The following is a 17,416-nucleotide window of genomic DNA, read 5'->3' as shown; positions in this document are numbered from 1 at the left end:
CTGGGCATTAGAGCTTTTAGCAAATGTATCTCAAACAGTAGTTAATAATCCATTTGCCGGGGACTATTTTCAGCAATGGATTAATACACATTTGTGATTTAATTTCTTTAAAAAAGTCCAGAGAACAGCTTGCTCTGTAGATCTTTGCAAACATTTCTCAAATAGTATTAAATAGTGCTTTTGTTTGGGGACTATTTTCAGCTGCGGATTGATACACATTTGTTGCTTCGTTTATTTTAAAGCCATGATAATTTCTCAGAGCAGTCGGACACTGTAGTTCCTAGCAAACATGTCTCAAACTGCATCATAGTGCATTTGTTGGGGACTATTTTCGGTAATTCGGATTCGTTGCTTTAATTAGAATAGTGTATGTGGGACTGACTCATCATAAACAACAGTGTTCATGTTTATGGTAATGAAGAAGTGTCGCCCAGTGCAGAGTCATTGATGTGTTTTTTAATAGTTTTTGGGGCAACGATCGAGGTCACGGAGGAATAATTATTAGTGAGCTATATTTGCTGTTGCTTTTTTACATTTTTACAGGGACAATTTCTAGAATATATAAAATCACCAGCGTTATCCTTTCGCCTTATAGTTTAATGGTTTACCATGTGGGGACCATCAGGTGAGTCCCCGTAATGTGACTGTTACGTGCCCATAATGTGATTAATACACACACACACACACACACAGTCTCTCTCTCTCTCTCCCTCTCCAGCTCCCTCACTCGCTCTCCCTCCCTCTCCCTCATCCTGGCTCTGTTGCCAAGGCTACCGTACAGCCTCTTGCTGCATATATCTAGACGAAGCTGCCGCCTGTGGATCTCTCTCTCCTCCAGGATACAAACAAAAGAAAAACCCATCAGACTTTTGTACCTCTATCGCTCTCTCTCTCTCACACACAGACACACACACACCCACATATCGCAGATCTTTCCTCTTCCTAACCCTCGCACGCGTCCTCTGCCTCGGTCTGTCGCCTTCTCACATGCAAACACACTCCTTCTTCTCCCAGACAGAGGAGCAGTAAAGGGATTGGCGTGGTTCTTGGTGTTTGGCTCCTGGTCTTTGGCTCAGAGGGAGAGCAGAGCGGCAGATGGCGATGTGAAGACGGGCTCAGCCAGGTAAGAGGACTTATCCTAACCAGACTTAAGGCTCTGGGGTGAGTGATTGCTCCAGCCCTCCTCTACTCCCCTTGTCTCTCCCTCTTTTCTCCCCCCTTCCCTGTGCGACATGAGGTGAATACCAATTCCTCAGCATAGCCCCCACGGTTCATATGGCTGCTGCGCTTTTTCCCGGCTGTGAAAAAAAAAGGTAGGGATCTGTGATGAAGCCTCTGTGTGTCTATTTTAAAAAGCTGATCATTTGCCAACAGGTTGGTCCAATCGATTGCTGCTTATAACTGTGTGTCTCCTCTCTCCTCCATCTAATATCATTCATTGCTTGATTTCCTCTGTGTTTGTATCATGTCTATGTGACAATGTGGGAGTTACCAGAGAGAGAGATGCAACAGTCCACCTCCCTGGGTGATTCATTACTAATCCATCCAGCGCTGCACTGTGTGGTCGCTCTAGCCCACCGTAGCCATATACGTGATATGAATGGTGTTTTGTCTTAGTATGAATGACTGCCAGAGAGAATGCCATTCCTTGCACTGGTGTTTTGATGCAGTGCAATCATGTAACACAACCCTTTTGTCACCGGGAAATCTACATTTATCTCCAGCAGCCTGTGAATCAATTCGCTATGCAGCACATTTCAATTATTCATACAGTATAGCTTGGGATGAATTGTAAGTTTATATGTGTGTTAATGAAATTTCTCTTTGAAATGTCCCCTGAGCTGCTGCAAGAGAGAGAGAGATTGTAGGAGTGTATGTAAACAATAGAGCTGATTGATTATCTGTCTCTGTGATATACAAGAGGAGGCTGCAGGCTTGCTGGCTATTTAATTTTAAGGTCATTGTGAGCTGATGTGTGTATTGATATCAAGATTTTATCTGTGTGTGTGTGTGTGTGACAGAGAAAGGTTGATGAGGCAAGTCTCGGCCCTCGTGACTTAATCTCACGTTACCACCCCATCATCACTTTCAGTGAGAGCTTCCTCTTACCTCGTCTCCCTGCCACATTCAGCACTTCGACAACACGCTCGATACTTCACGCGCTTTTGATTCGACCTGGGAAACAGGAAATGCTGCCCCGGGGTCTGAGATTTTCGCTGGGAAGATGGGGGACAAAGCAAAACTAAATCCTGACCATTATAAAAAAAAAAAAGTCGAAAAGCAGATTTAAACACATTATTTTTCCCAGATGGAGCATCATGAATGTCCATTAAAACACGAGCCAGCTGTCACCAAAATAAATAAATAAAACGAGACCATGTTAATTCCCCGTGTTCCCGGGACAGAGGCCACGGGCTTATTGTATGGCTCCGTTTAGACTCAGCTGGATGTTGGGTGCTCTGAATGGACGCAGATCAATGGAAACACTACACACACACATACTCTATTTGAAGACTGAGGGGGTGGTGTGTGTAAGGACCCAAAGACAGAAGACCTTCAGTGAGGAATGAGGATAAATCACCTGTCAGGCTTGACTTATTTACCATGAATATCCTACATTTTTGTCAGAATATTGTGTTTAATCGGGGTGTTATTGAGGTTTTTCGATCGCTAGACCATCAAATGTGTTTTATTTAAGGTAACAAACTACTTCCTGCTTGTTATTGAAGCTTGGTATAAGGTTAAAACAATCAACTTTATTTTAAATTCTAGTTGGGATCTCGACGTTTCAAAAGAGATAAAATATGTGAGTTGAAAAACGGCTGAAGCATCTAGTTAATTTCCATTTGATGGGTGGTGTCGCTTTAAAAACAAAGAAGGAGTCTTGGTTTGATCGTTTTCTCAGTTTTAACATCATGTAGCTTCAATGAAGAGCTGGAACAAACTCACAGAACGTGAATGACATGAGAACCTAAAGCGTGAAATAAGATCAGTTTAACGGAAACAAGAGGAAAACTGCAGGGCCATGAAACACCACTGAGGACACCGAGGTCATGTCCTCAGTGGTATTTCTGGTCCATTCAGGGACATCACATTCTATATTCTGCTTCCAGTATTTTCTGTATTACTTTATATGTACATTTATGTATAAATATTATATATAAAATACGGAAAATAATAAAGAGTGGAGTGAAAAATAAGAGGCTTTGACGCAGCATGTCGGGAAATCAAACGCAGGCGATGTAAACTATTTTAAAAGAATTTGAGACTTTATTTTTTGGCGTCGGGTCAAACTTTTTTCCACAATCCAAGCTACAGCCCCCGTTTTAATGTGCCAGACGAGCCACCAAACAACCACTCAGCAGCCTCAGAAAGTGACCGAGCAACAAAGATGTTTACCTCAAAGAATAACAGCAAAGAGAGGCCGAATTTATTTTGTAGACAAATGTGAATATTGTCACTTGTTACTCTCCCAGTGCAGATGTATGTTTGTGTTGTTTCATTTTCTCATGGAGCGTGTGTGTGTGTGTGTGTGTGTGTGTGTGTGTGTGTGTGTGCACGCTACAGTATTCTGGTTGCCACAGTTACCAAAACGCCAACCTCACTGCGTCATTGCTTCAGACAACCTTCACACACACACAAAAAAAGAGCCGCTTTTTTTTCCCTCCCATTCATCCCTCCATCCGCTCATCTACCTGTCCAGCCATTGTTTAAAAAAAAAAAAAAAACGGAAGCAGTTTCTCTTATACAACACAATCTATGTGCGCGCGTGTGTGTGTACACTTTGTACGTGTGTGTGTGTGTGTGTGTGTGTGTGTGTACATTGTATGTATGCACGTTGCCATGGCTACGGGCCGGGCTAACTGGCGTCATCACTTCAAAACCACCTTCGCAGCAAGCAAAGAGGGATAGAGAAGGAGTCAAAGCAGCTCCCCTCTGTTCAGCACCTGCTCTCTCTCTCACACACACACAAACACACACACACACACAGACACACACAGACACACAAACACACACACACACACACACACACACAGACGTATAGCTCCTGCTCCTGGTGTGGTCTCATATTCCGCTGAGCTCACCTCATTCGCTCAACAGGGTCCAGTGGCACAGAAGGAGAGGAGGGGAAGATGAGAGAGAGAGGAGAGAGAAGGCTTGACTTCATGCATACTGATGCAACTGGAGCAATCTGAATGTGCTTCTCAGGGTGTCTGCTTAGTCGGGTCTCCAATCATCCCGGCCTCTTTGGGAAGCAAAGAGAAAGAGAGAGAGGGAGAGAGGGAGATTGAGAATGAGAGGAGAGGGGAGGAAGACATATTGACAGTTTACTGTGTCACCTTACATCAACCATCCTCAGCTCATGAAAGCACAGCTGGGAGCTGACGAGGGTGCTACTCCGATCCATCTTTAGGTGAAACTATATTAACAAATCCGGTCTCAGCGTGAGTTGAGTGTGAGTCACGGCGTGTCTCTACTGTATGTGGAGCAGTTTTTGGGACTTGCGTTTAGAAATGACTTCCTGTTTTATTCCTGTTTTTCTTCTGTCCTTCAGTTTTTGACTCTGCCTCACGATGGCTGACAACGGCTGGTTGCCACAGGGTACAGGATTTCGCTTGATCATGTGATCTGACCCCCCTCCCACCCTCCCCAGTTCCCTGCCATCTATCATAGGTGAGTCATGTGACGGGCTGTGTGTATATCCCAGTAAGCTAACTGGGAAGTCTTTTTTTTTCTTTTTTTTCTCTGCATTGTTGGTCGGTTGTCATTGATGAAAACTGGTTCCAAACTCACTCGCTCGTGACAATTTTAGCCATCAGCAACACATTCAGACAGAAGTGATATGTGCGCAAAACAACACACCCCCACTCTCACACACAGGCCCCCGCGTTCACACATCCGCACCAGCCACGTGGCGGTAATCAGCCAAATGTACAAAAACACCTTTATTAATGGTTGAAGGACAAAAGTGTGGGGCGCAACAAAAGGGCTTTGAATACACTGCTGACTGATACAGAGAGGCTGTGTGTGTGTGTGTGTGTGTGTGTGTGTGTGTGTGAGTTTTCAGTAGATGATAATGCTCAGGACGGATGAGAGGGATGAGAGCCACTCTGTTGCCAAGGCGACGGACAGGGCTGTAAACACGCTACCCCTGACTCATCTCTCCACAATACAGCCTCTCTCTCTCACACACACACACACACACACACACACACACACACACTCGCTCTCTTTCTCTCTCTTTCTCAAACACACACACACACACACACAGACACACACACACACACACAATAGAGTCCAATCTTCGGTAGACAAGAGGATCCGGAGATGAGAGCCACTCCAAGCCGCTTAGCCATACATCTGAATAGGCCCGTGGAAAACAGACGCAGGCCTTTTCTGTCGTACACACACGCTCATTTAAAAAACACACAAAATCAGACGAACACGGCGAGCACGTAATTGAACTGGAAATCAATATGTAGGTTGTTGAATTTCTACTTTCATATTATTAGAAAAAAAAGCAACAAAGACAAAAAGTATGGGTTAAAAACATACATGCATATTAAAACATGCATTGAAAGAACACAATGTCAAACACTTTATATGAAGGTCCTTGTAATGTGTTACGGTACCCTTCGTACAAGGACCGCAATACATTACAGGGACATAATGGGTAATAAACCCTTTTTAAGTGCTTATAAGAGCCTAATTAACATTACTAAGACAATATATGTTCATAATAGGATAATAAACATGTTTAGTGTTTATAACTGAGTGATTATAAATAGTTCTAGGACATAAAAAGTTCAGATGTGCACAGTAAAGCACATATCAGCTTCAAAAAGCATAGTTAACTGTCAATAAATGCATAATAAAGTATGTATTCATCTTAATAAAGAAACCAAAAGAAGCGTTGTAAAGTAAATTAGTTAAACTCTACATGTGTTTGTAATGCTATTATATACACATGTAAGAAATTCAAGAGGCTTTTATTAACTTTCTTAAACTAATAACTCTTAAATTTTCTTAGGATGCTATGTTTAACACTCATAGTCTTATTAGTGGTAATAAGAATCATATATGGACTTATTAGCTATTAACTAATGCTTATTACAAGGATCTTAATATAAAATGTTACCCTATTTTCTTAGTAATATTTATTTATTGTTTGTGTTTATCTATTGTTTGCACTATAGCTTTATGTCAAAATGAAAAGGAGAAAGGAACACCTTCAAGATACTTACCCCATCCACAATTTAAAACAATCACATCGTAAGGACACTATCATTATAAATGTATTTGGTGATCGAACTGATTAAAAGAATTATGATATTGATACCATGTTAAAAGTCTCAAAACGACATAAAACCACACTACCCTCATTATCCATTGGAGTTAACGTAACAGCTACAGCACACGCTGGATTTATTTTCAGATCACACACTCTTATTCAATAAATAAGTAATAAATATAATAAATAAATTAAAGTCAAAAAGCAGAGTCAGCATCCTATAAAAAGCCTAATGAAGATTAGACCGAGGGAAGACATGTAAAGATCCCGCTAACACAAAGGTGCCTCATGTAACAGGGGGATCATGACCCGCCGGCTGAGCAGCTCCACCCGTTCCCACACTGAGGACTCCATCTTCCTGAGGCCCGACGAAGACCCCGTCTGGCTGGATGAGCCCACGAAGACTGAAAAACTAGGTGACGGAGTCCCTAAAAAAGACGGGCTCCCAAAATGCAAAGACGGACCCGCAGGGCGCCAAAGCCCACAGGGAGAGGAAGTGTTTATGCACAAGGTGTACGCTCTGGTGATTGAGATCCACTGCTGGGCAGCGCTGTTTGTCGTCTCCCAAGTCACGGTAGGTGAATGGACATCGGCTGAATGTGTAACGTGGATAAAGTCCTTTTCTTTTTTGCAGCTTTTTACGCGAATGTGTGTTTAAATTCAGTCCTAGCGCACAATCTAGACACGTTTGACGGATCCACAGCAGTGTAATTGTAACATTAGCAATGCAAATGACACCTTGACACTTGAGCACAAGGTATTCTCTCAACTTGACCTTTATTTATTCACAGATTTTCTTGTCATACGTGTCATTAAATGACATGCGTCCTGTTCTCTAAAGTGTACTTTATTCTCTGGAAATTCAGGGCTACAACCATTTTAGTATTCATTCCCTCTCCCCATCACTGCCTCTGTTGACTTCATGTTTGATTCATTCAAGTAAAAAAAAAAAAAAAAAGGACAGGTGCGACGTTACCATGAAAAAGAGAGCCTTGTAAATGCGGCCATGATTATGACACCAGACTCCATGTGGTCAATTTACATATTTTTTAAGCCTGCATAATAAGCCATCTTCATTCTTTTTTTTTTTTTGATCTGTGCCCACTTTCCACCTGAGAGCAGCCACAGCACTGCCTGATTACCATCGCATGAATGACTGGAGAGTGCACAGTGACAATCTGCCTTCCCTCCTTTTCTCCTCCCAGGGGTACTGGGTGTTTTTTGTGGTGGAAGGAAATGGACCACTCTCTTCCATCTACAAAGCCCTGCAGGTCATGGACTTCTACCTGGGCTTCATCTTACCCTGCCACCCGCTTTTTGGGATGGACGTAAGTGTCAGTCACGGATCAGACCAGCAGTAGAGCTGTTTGTTTTGCTCTGACTGTACAGTAACTCCCTCTTCTCCTGTATCTCTCTCGGCAATGGGCAGTCAATGGTGTTGATGAGGGAAGTTGTAGACACCAAACAGCACAACTGGATCGTCCATGGAACCGCAGGGATCGGTGTGGCCATCTGTGTAGTCATGGTAAAACACTGGAGCTCCTACACCCGAAAATTGTTGTTATGCTCATTTTTGCAAGAATGTGAGGTGTGCAGATCGGCTAGTTTCTTGCTCGCTTGATATATTTATTGACTGATAAAATGCAAACACATTTAAAGGGGGAAAACATGTCATTCACTGCGTTCTTCCTCCGGCTGCCCTCTCCTCAGGTCGTCCACATGGTGTGTAAGTGGCGGTACGGCACCGGCTTGTGGTCGTCAGGGACGGTGGTACGTGACGTTGGTGATCGGCGTCAGTCTGTGAGCCGCCAGCCCTCCTTCACCCTGTCAGAGTGGACAGACGCTCAGGAGGACCTGCTGGACATGGACCCTGTGCCCCAGACGCCAGTCTTTGAAATAGGCGCCGACACCAGGATGGAGGCAGACGCCGCCACCCTCACTGTCACACCAGTGGGGCTTCAGGAGAGGTTAGAGCGGGCTGCCATGGGGAGTGTGTTTGTTTGCAACCACATCGCCAGGATACATGTTGGCAACTTTACATTTCCTTAGGTTCAAGTTTCACTGTACTTACGCTCTATTCTCTGTTTTGGACACAAAATGCACTTGGTTAGGGTTCGGAAAAAGATCATGTTTTGGATTAAAATACCTTTATTGATCGCCACAAACGCAGCTGGAATTTGTCCCGAGGTCTCTCTAAAAATATCCAGTGGTTTCACACTTACAAATGTTGAAATGCACTCTTGAACCGTGGTCACTCGCTTGGCAGTCTTCTTGCCTAACTCCTCCACCATCCACTCCACCTCCAGATATGACAGTCAGGTCATAAGCATGTAATGTGAACGTGATATGACACTATTTGAAGAAATGTCAATATGGTACGTAGGCATACTTGCCAACCTCTAGACCTGAGTTTCAGAGGAAACAAAGTCTTTGTTGTTTTCTTGCATTCTGGTGACTTTTAAAGAATGAACATAACAAAGTAATAAGTGGACCGAAGCAGCATTTTTATGCTGAATACTTTTCATTTTCTTTTTTGAGAAAGAATACAGATCAATTTTCCACTTCTGGTGTGCACTTAAGTGAATCTTTAGCACGTGTAACATATGTATCAGTTGTTGTTCATTAATTTTTTAACCCCTGCCTCTTGGAAAGCAAGTCCATGCCACTGTCTTATGTTTGTAAGCCTCTCATGAGTGATTGACGTGGACGTGGTACGACAGTACAGTAGACTACACGCTGTCCAGTGCCAGAAACAGGTTGTGATAGCTTCAAGAGGAAAAAGGTTTAAACATTTGGTCATAAATCGAGAGAAATACAGGAAAATTGTGACCCCAGAAGAGACCAGGAGAAGGCAACGGAAAACGGGAATCTCTGATGAAAATCAGTTTAAAGCTAACATTGTATCCTGGTGACTGGGCTGTTGTTTGCATCTATCTAGATCTGCATTCATGCATTTCAAATCCATATTTACAAATACTGTATCAGATGGGTAAATACATACTGTACATCTCTATGATTTAAAATGTATCACACAGGAGGGGCTCCAATGTTTCCCTGACCTTGGACATGTGCACACCGGGCTGCACTGAGCCCTACGGCTACGGAGCCCAGCTCTCCCCCAGAGACCAGTCGGCCCAGGAGTACCTCCGACAGGGAACACACGTCCTGACCCCTGCCATGCTGCACACACGGGCCATGGATGACCAGAGCCTGCAGGCTGAGTTTTATGTGAGTGTAGCAGCAGCAGCAGCAGCTCACCCACCCACACGCTTTAGATTAACGGGAATGAACAGAGACTCACCGGAAAAGACGTACACTGACACATACAGACACAGGCACAAATGCACACACCCACACACCCACCCAGCGGATCTCTGCACACACCCGTAAGCTTTTCCACGATCTGTTAGTGGGCGATGGAAAGACAGATACAGGCGTATTTGCATACATAAAGCCACAGAGGACTCCAGTGTCTGCTAGGCAGAGAGATGTTTGTCAAGATCACACGCAAGTCGTCCTTAGCATTTCAGTCACGCACAATTAGACAGCAACAGCTTAGAGTGAAGGGCAGTGGATGAGTTAATGTTGGATATTATGTTCTTACTGTTTTGTTGGAGAAGGTAGGGCTAGGATTTCCCCCTCCATTTCTGCAAGGACTGATTGTTCTTGCACCTATTGTTCTGTGTCCATCGGCAGGAAACTCCCATGAACTTTGTGGACCCCAAGGAGTACAACTACCCGGGGCTTGTGAGAAAGAATCGCTACAAGACCATCTTACCCAGTGAGTTCAGCCGCAACAGGAACAGCCACAGAAAAAGAGAGATCATGCGGTTGTACATTCTGTAAAAGCTGCTGTTTTTGTGCTGCCTCTCTTTAATAATTCCACTTACTCATCAACTATTTAGCTCAGATGTGTCTGTAAAAGGTCTGAGTCTGTGCACCAGAATATTGATACTCACCCTGAGACGCAGCACACAAAAAGACATGAACCGACACTGTAATAAAACTGAGCCAGCATAGCATGCATGCATAAATATTATCTGCCATCTTCCTCTGCTGTTTTCTCTTTAAATCACGACCCGTCGTCCTCTCTATTCTCATGATAATCTCATGCTGTCCACCTCCAGACACACACAGCAGAGTGATCCTGAAGTCACAGGATGAAGAAGATTTCCTCCTGACCTACATCAACGGCAATTATCTCAAAGTAAGTGAAAATATGTGTGTTTATAAGCAAAGTTTTACCCCAGGGAGCCACTGTAACTTCAGCCATGTGACTTTATGTTTTCACTGTCTCCTCCTCAAAGTCAGTAGAAAAAGATGACACTAAGACTGGATATGTTTGTGTGTGCAGGGTTATGGCGATGAGGAGTGTGCGTACATCGCCACCCAGGGTCCAACCGTGAACACGGTGGGCGACTTCTGGAGGATGGTGTGGCAGGAGAAGAGCCCAATCATAGTGATGATCACCAACCTGGAGGAGAAAAACGAGGTGATGATGATGATGATGGATAAATGGACATACAAACTGATAACTGAATGGGTACAAATATTCACAGTGTCCATCGTGTCTTGCAGAAATGTGCAGAGTACTGGCCTGAAGAGACCGTGACCCACGAGGGCATCGAGATCACAGTGGTGACAGTAACACAGGAGGATGACTACAGTCTGAGGGTGTTTACTTTGAAGGTAAAACACAGAAAGACTTGGTAACACATTCATCCACAGCCATCTTAGTCTTAGTCTTGCGTGTGAACTAATGATAACCAACGCTACACACAAAGTACAGCTGTTGATAGGATTGTCATCATTTTTGCAGGTATTTGGTCATGAAGTAAAGTGTTGACCTGAAGATGGTGCTACATGAAAAATTATGGGCCCACCGAAGATTTTGTAATTCAACATGAAGGGGACATGAATGTCGCTGTTTCACTGAAAACCACAAATTTGAACCTCACAGTGGCTTCACAGCAGGGATGCCCAAACTTTTTCCCTGAGAGAGCAAAAACATAACAACATTTTGCTTGGAAAATCTGCAGAGCCAAATCGAACCTTATGGTTTGCCAACTGTGGCCTGTGGGCACCATGTTAGGCAGCCCTGCTTGCATCGCCACACTTTGTTTTAACGTGTGCCAGCGCTTAAGAAAGGTCTTGCTGAATCCGTTATCATTCTAATATGGAGGGAAAAAAAACAGCCTGACTTCGTACATCTTTAATAATCTCAGTGGTCTCGGGCAGTGAAGCCTAGGATTTAGCGATAACGCCCTTGAAAAATATGGTCAGCAACTTGTTTTGGTGGAACATTTGCATGTGGGATGGTGAACCCTGACATTAAAATGACTAAATCCTTGCAAAATAACCAAGCAAGGCCTGCTTCATTACAAACCCGGATCGTTGTCCAAATCTTGCCATGTTCAGTGTGTAGGTTGCACGCTCCGAGGTTGTTGTTTTTTGCCGTTGCAACTTTGACGAGGAACATGCAGCACGTTCTCACTCCCCACTCGTCATACACAGCAGCTTGGCCAGTGGCTGTCAGCTTCAAACTATGACTTCCTGCCTCTCTGGTGTCACTTTCACACATTAAGGGCTCTGCTGTCAAGTTTGTGATGTCCGGTTCGACTTTCAAAATTATTAACACTGTGAAACGGTCGCAGTTCGGTCAGGTTTAGGCACGGAAGTTAGTTGGTTAAGTTTAGGAGAAGATCACGCTTTGCGTTCAGATAACTATTTTCAGACACTTAACTTGCGTAACTTCAATCTTTACAGTTGGTCCTTGGGAAAAATCCTGTGTATGAGCTACCCAAGCACCCCATCCACCCCCTGTCTCAAACTTCATGTACTCTTTTGCTAGAGGGGCATTTCAAGAAGTGACACTAGAGGGGTAATCACAACGTCAAACTCTGAAGCGTAAGGCCACTGGCTGAAACATGCAGACAGTGCTGACTAAAATAGTCCACCAATGGCAGGCTTCAACTCACAACTTTCTTCCTGCGAGTGAGATTATGAGATCACTAAAGGTATTAGGATTCATCATCCGGGGACCATGAATGCATATTCAAAACTTCATGCCAATTCATCCATTAATTGTTGAGAAATTTCAACAGAGTGTGGGTTGAAACTTTTTTTAACGATTGTTAGCGTGCACACTTCTGATCTCAAGATTAATATTAGACCATGTAATAAAAACTCAGTGTGTTGCAGCAGACTTCTCTGCCATCACACCAGATTGTGATCCCAACATAGCAACAAGACGCTGCCCAAGTTTTCTTTCTGCTAAAGTAAATAAGTAAAGTATGTTTCATCACACTGTCAGTGTGCAGAGGACGGCGCTTTACTAAACGCTCCTGATGTAGACGTACTTTTCGGCTCCATTCATCGGCTCATGATGGGTGCCTTACATTTAATTTGGGGTCACAGTGGCGTTGGTACTTAGCAAGCCAAACATGATAATTCACTAAATGCAGCCTGCATGTGATTACTGAGCACCAGGGGATCATTATATAACTGAGTTAAAAGCTTGTTGTTTATTCAACCCCTCTGGTTTACGTTGTCTATCTGTTGGATTAATGAGCATTGTCAGAGCGACACTCGGGGAATAGACGCAGCTGATGGATTTGATTATGTTACAGTATACGCAGCCGAGGAATAGACTATGCAAGCTCTTTTTTTTCTAACCCTCGCTGTGTGTTCGTGTGTCGATGTGTTTACTAGTGTGGGGGTGAGGAGCGCAGTCTGCGGCAGTACTGGTACACCTCGTGGCCTGATCAGAAGACGCCAGATAAGGCTCCACCTCTTCTGGAGCTGGTGCAGGAGGTGGAAAGGGCCCGGGAGGAAGCCCCGCCCTCCAGCGGCCCTACGATTGTTCACTGCAGGTACGAAAGTAGCTTGTTTGCAAACACTTTGCAGAGTATTTTTTTTTTATTTGTCCGATCCTCCACTGTCTGATTTCCCCAAGGAGGATTTCACATTAACCAAATTAGCGGGATCAGTGCGAATCAATACACCAATCCATCCATTTTCTCCTCCTCCGTCCCTCTTCCCCTCCTACGTTTTGTTTCCGCAGTGCTGGAATTGGTCGAACCGGCTGCTTCATCGCCACCTCCATCCTGTGCAAGCAGCTGAGGACTGAAGGTGTGGTCGACATCCTGAGAACCACCTGCCAGCTCCGTCTGGACAGGTGAGGTATTCTTAGAAAGTATCACCTGCTCACCTCTATTCTTAGCTCTTGGCACCAAGTCTTTGAGTTCAGTGGATCCGGTTCCGAAATGACAAGTTACAGGAAGTCGCCACTACCCACCACTAGTTTCACTTCAATAAGGTATAAAATAATGCTAAAATTAAGATACAGGGGCTAATTATATTACTGCAGTTTGTACTGAACCTGAGATAAGCAGCTGGAGTAACTTCTACATTTTTAAAGACAGAAATAATCTGCCTCTGTAATACTAAAAATGTATTTGGTCAGTTTTGGGTTATCAACATCTAAATGGCGTATTTTGATTCTAATATCAAGAAATTAATTTTCAAATTTGGGTGAACTTGTTTCTTAAGAGGGAACAAACTGCACGGCTCCGAGCTACAGCAACAATCTATCTTTAGACAAAGAACAAGCAGTCACATTTTACATTATTGTCTTTCAGCTGATCTTCTGACACAATAAGAGGACGAGTGAAAACTGTATAATTAGTCACATTAATTACGATATCGACTTATCTCATCAGTGACGCTTAGAAATAAGTTAATCAATAAATAGTGAATTCAAGTTAATAAAACTTTAGTTTATAGTTATTTCACTGAACACAATTAAGTGCTTTATAAACCATTTATTAAGCAATTGTAAACATTTATAAACATCAGATGCATCTTTATATATAAACAGTTGCTCATGTTCATTTTAATGTTTGTAAACAGTGAGATAACTGCTAAATTAAGTTTAATTAACTACAAATTTACCATTTATTAAAGATGGTTATTATATCTCATCACATCTTATCAAATTATCGATGGTTTCGATATCGATGGTTTGTGTTCGTTTCCATAAAAATGCCACCAAAATTTTAAAGCCAGCATGATGCCAGAAGAACGAGCAGCTTTCCAACCATTTCAAGACTTTTTCACATTTTATTTTTTTTATTCTTAGTTTGGTTTTATTTCATTCATGTTTTATATATTTAGGACGTTTCGGAAATGTTTTCACACTCCAGTTCTAATGTCTGAATATTAAGAATTAAAAGTGCATTGCTCAAAAAGTAGTTGTCGTGACAACTTTCATACTTTATAGCCATAAAAAACAAAAGTGAGAGTCTACAGCCATGCTAGAAGCCCTCTGAGGCCTTACCTACAGCTAAATGCTAACATGCTCACAATGAGAATATGCTATTGTTCAGCAAGCACGATGCTAAACACGGTCACCATCTTGTGTCACCATTCCTCTCTGAGTGATTGTATTTGTGTGTGTTTCTCAGGGGCGGGATGATCCAGACGTGCGAGCAGTATCAGTTTGTGCATCACGTCCTCAGCCTGTACGAGAAGCAGCTGTCTCACACTGCCGAGGAGTAGAGTGAACACCGCTGCCACACCCAGACCGAGACACACCACTGTACACTGTACCGCCTCCGGTGGTATGCATCACTGTACCTAGCATCATCTCAGTCTCACCCTTTAACAAGTCCAAACCCATGTTAATCTCTCTTCACCCAAGACAAGGCTCGCTCAGACAGGACTGACATGAAATCTGTGCTTACTGGATGTCTTTGAGCAGGATAAAACACAGGGAGGAGGTGGGATGTGAGATAGCCCCTCCCCCCCCAAAATAATCCTGGATCAGACACACAAGGTGTCATCGATCCCGAGAGTCCTGGAGAGTCGTAACAGTCAGGCCCAAAAATAATCCAAGCCCGCACACCTGACATCATATCATTTGCACTGCTGAGGTTTTTATCACGTTACTGTACATGAGTCTCATTCATCAAGGCCTCATTTTAGTACTTGGTCTGAAATAGCCTCCCCTCACGCGCTTGTACGTACAGTTATCAAAAGGTTAAACTGAAGAGCTGAAACATAATCGGATCACCTGTCTGCAGGTAATTCGAGCTCACTCTCCTGAAGTTAGCGTCAGTAAAATAAGGGCCCCTCTACGGTATAAACGCCAGCATAACTTAAATCTACAGAAGCGATCAAATACCAGCCTAATATTAAACACTATATAGACGTAAAGGTTCTCATGAAATATAAGTTGACATATTTTCTCATTGATTCTCATTGACGCTCACACTTAATGTAAAAAAAAAAATCATTACAGAAGGCCTGTTTTCAACTTTTGATGCGTTCAGGAGCCACCTCATCTTCAGGTTGCATGGTGCTAAGTGTTCATTAAAAGGCATGTGCAATGTTATGGAACATAGGAATGTATAACAATTAGGTTTATTAATTAACTAATTAGGATTTCTGTGCAATCTTACAGTATTACAGTTTTTACCATGCTGCCTGTGCAGTCCTCATGGCCCATGATGTTTACAGTAAAAACAACTCGACTGCATTAAGGCCACATAGACGTTCACACTCGGAGGCGTCACGGAGCCGGGGCGACGCCGAGGCGACAGCGGCCAGAAATAGAAATCAGACCGTCGGAAAAATCAATGTGAAGCCCGATCAAAGCTCGGGGAGAATCTGACAAACAACACACACACACAGGCGAACTAGTTGGAAAACGTTGCATAATATTCCTGTAAATGTCCCATTACTATCACGTCGAAACCCTCAAGAGTCTCACGCTCCGCGACGCCTCTGCTTTTCAACAGTAGCTTGAACACATCCGTGAAGTAAGCAGCCCATGATTGTTGTATAGACAGGCCAGGCCTAATCTGTATGAAGCACAATAGACCAACTTAAGGTTGTCTCTGATGTTCAGCTGTAAAAGTTATTTTCTTTCCCGTATTGTGTTTTTCGATTGTGTTGAGTTTTAATGGATTGCATGTGCTGTATGGGACTCCATAGGTCCACAATCAAAGCGACGTGATTGGTTGTCCTGCTTTTTGTTGTGTAAAAGGGTTTTAAGCCTATTACTATATTGCTTGCTCTCGGCCAATGCTTTTGATACAGTTTGCTTTTGTGAAACCAACCAGAGATATTTTTAGAACATTTTGATACAATCCTTTCGAGTAGATGCCTTGTGTATATTTCCGTTTACACCATGATGGAATGTAGCTCATACTGTGGAATCAAACCATCGGTTTATATTTGCAAGATTTGACAGGACACAAATGTGACAACTACCTAAGTTACCTTACAGTACAGAAAAATAAATAGATTACGTTCAGTCTTCAGTATTATTACTTTCACGCCTTTAGGCTTTGCTTTAATATGCTTTGCTTTCCGTGTACGTTTTTATCGTTATTTTTCTTGGAGAATTTTACCTCAGACTGAGTTTCTACGCAGTCCCCCCGTCGAATCCATCTGTGACTCTTAGGCCACTCTCGGTTGACAACACGAGAAATAATTGCTATGTGTAAAAAGGCAGCTAAAAACGGTGAAGACAGTTTTTCTATGTAACAAAAAAGAAAAAAATCACACTTTTATCTCGACTTAACGCATCAGATCAACAGTCGTGAACATTATCAGAGGATGGAGTTAACTGTGTGGACCAATTCATAAAAAAACATCCAATCAACTAGCAAATTCAACTGCCAAAATGAACTCTTAAGAGGAAAAACTGTACTGGGATTGATCAGAAAAGCAACAATCTATATTGTCAAGACTTTTGACAGAATCCTCTGATAATGTCCAGCGTACCTGACTGTACAAGCTTTTATTTTGAGTGCTTGTTTTCAATGCTTACCTGATCAAACAACGGGGATGACGAAATAGCCAAACAGTCAGACATACAACCAACCAGCAAACCAGTATTTCTCTCCTCTGCTACAGTATCGCTTTAAGTTGTGAGTTTTTGCATCCAAATAAAGGTAGATTTTCATGAATCTGTGCTGCTGTCTCCGACTCTTCCTACCTCCCGATCAAACCATCCTTTGTTGGGGGCTTTTACCTCCAGGAAAACCTGTGTTGGCTGCATGTTGTGCTGCATCCAACTCTCTCGCCTGGACCACAGAGTGCAGTTAAACATCAGCA

General features: G+C 43.0%; 1 protein-coding gene across 2 annotated transcripts; it reads left to right on the top strand.

Moving 5' to 3' along the window:
* The first annotated feature begins 770 nt into the window (after window positions 1–770).
* ptpn5 (protein tyrosine phosphatase non-receptor type 5) lies at window positions 771–17,268 on the top strand. Of its 2 annotated transcripts, none has more exons than XM_084364925.1 (14): window positions 771–1,123; window positions 4,556–4,674; window positions 6,590–6,866; window positions 7,498–7,620; window positions 7,722–7,817; window positions 8,003–8,259; window positions 9,328–9,520; window positions 9,989–10,073; window positions 10,420–10,499; window positions 10,647–10,784; window positions 10,871–10,981; window positions 13,004–13,164; window positions 13,356–13,469; window positions 14,758–17,268. In XM_084364925.1, the coding sequence occupies exons 3-14, from the start codon at window positions 6,597–6,599 to the stop codon at window positions 14,849–14,851; spliced, it is 1,722 nt and encodes a 573-aa protein (XP_084221051.1). In that variant the 5' UTR covers window positions 771–1,123; window positions 4,556–4,674; window positions 6,590–6,596; the 3' UTR covers window positions 14,852–17,268. The 2 variants fall into 2 exon arrangements, with proteins under 2 accessions (XP_084221051.1, XP_084221052.1); XM_084364926.1 differs by lacking the exon at window positions 771–1,123 and adding an exon at window positions 1,147–1,313.
* Window positions 17,269–17,416: the final 148 nt, after the last annotated feature.

Source organism: Pagrus pagrus, assembly GCF_965226575.1.
Source record: "Pagrus pagrus genome assembly, chromosome: 10".
Classification (NCBI taxonomy): domain Eukaryota; kingdom Metazoa; phylum Chordata; class Actinopteri; order Spariformes; family Sparidae; genus Pagrus; species Pagrus pagrus.
This window is presented reverse-complemented; position numbering and strand designations above follow the sequence as displayed.

Coding starts and splice junctions, on each gene's coding strand:
- ptpn5 (XM_084364925.1), top strand. CDS start 6,597: ATGACCCGCCGGCTGAGCAGCTCCACCCGTTCCCACACTGAGGACTCC. Junction 10,074..10,419: donor CTACAAGACCATCTTACCCA/GTGAGTTCAGCC, acceptor GTCCACCTCCAG/ACACACACAGCAGAGTGATC. Junction 10,982..13,003: donor TGAGGGTGTTTACTTTGAAG/GTAAAACACAGA, acceptor TGTGTTTACTAG/TGTGGGGGTGAGGAGCGCAG.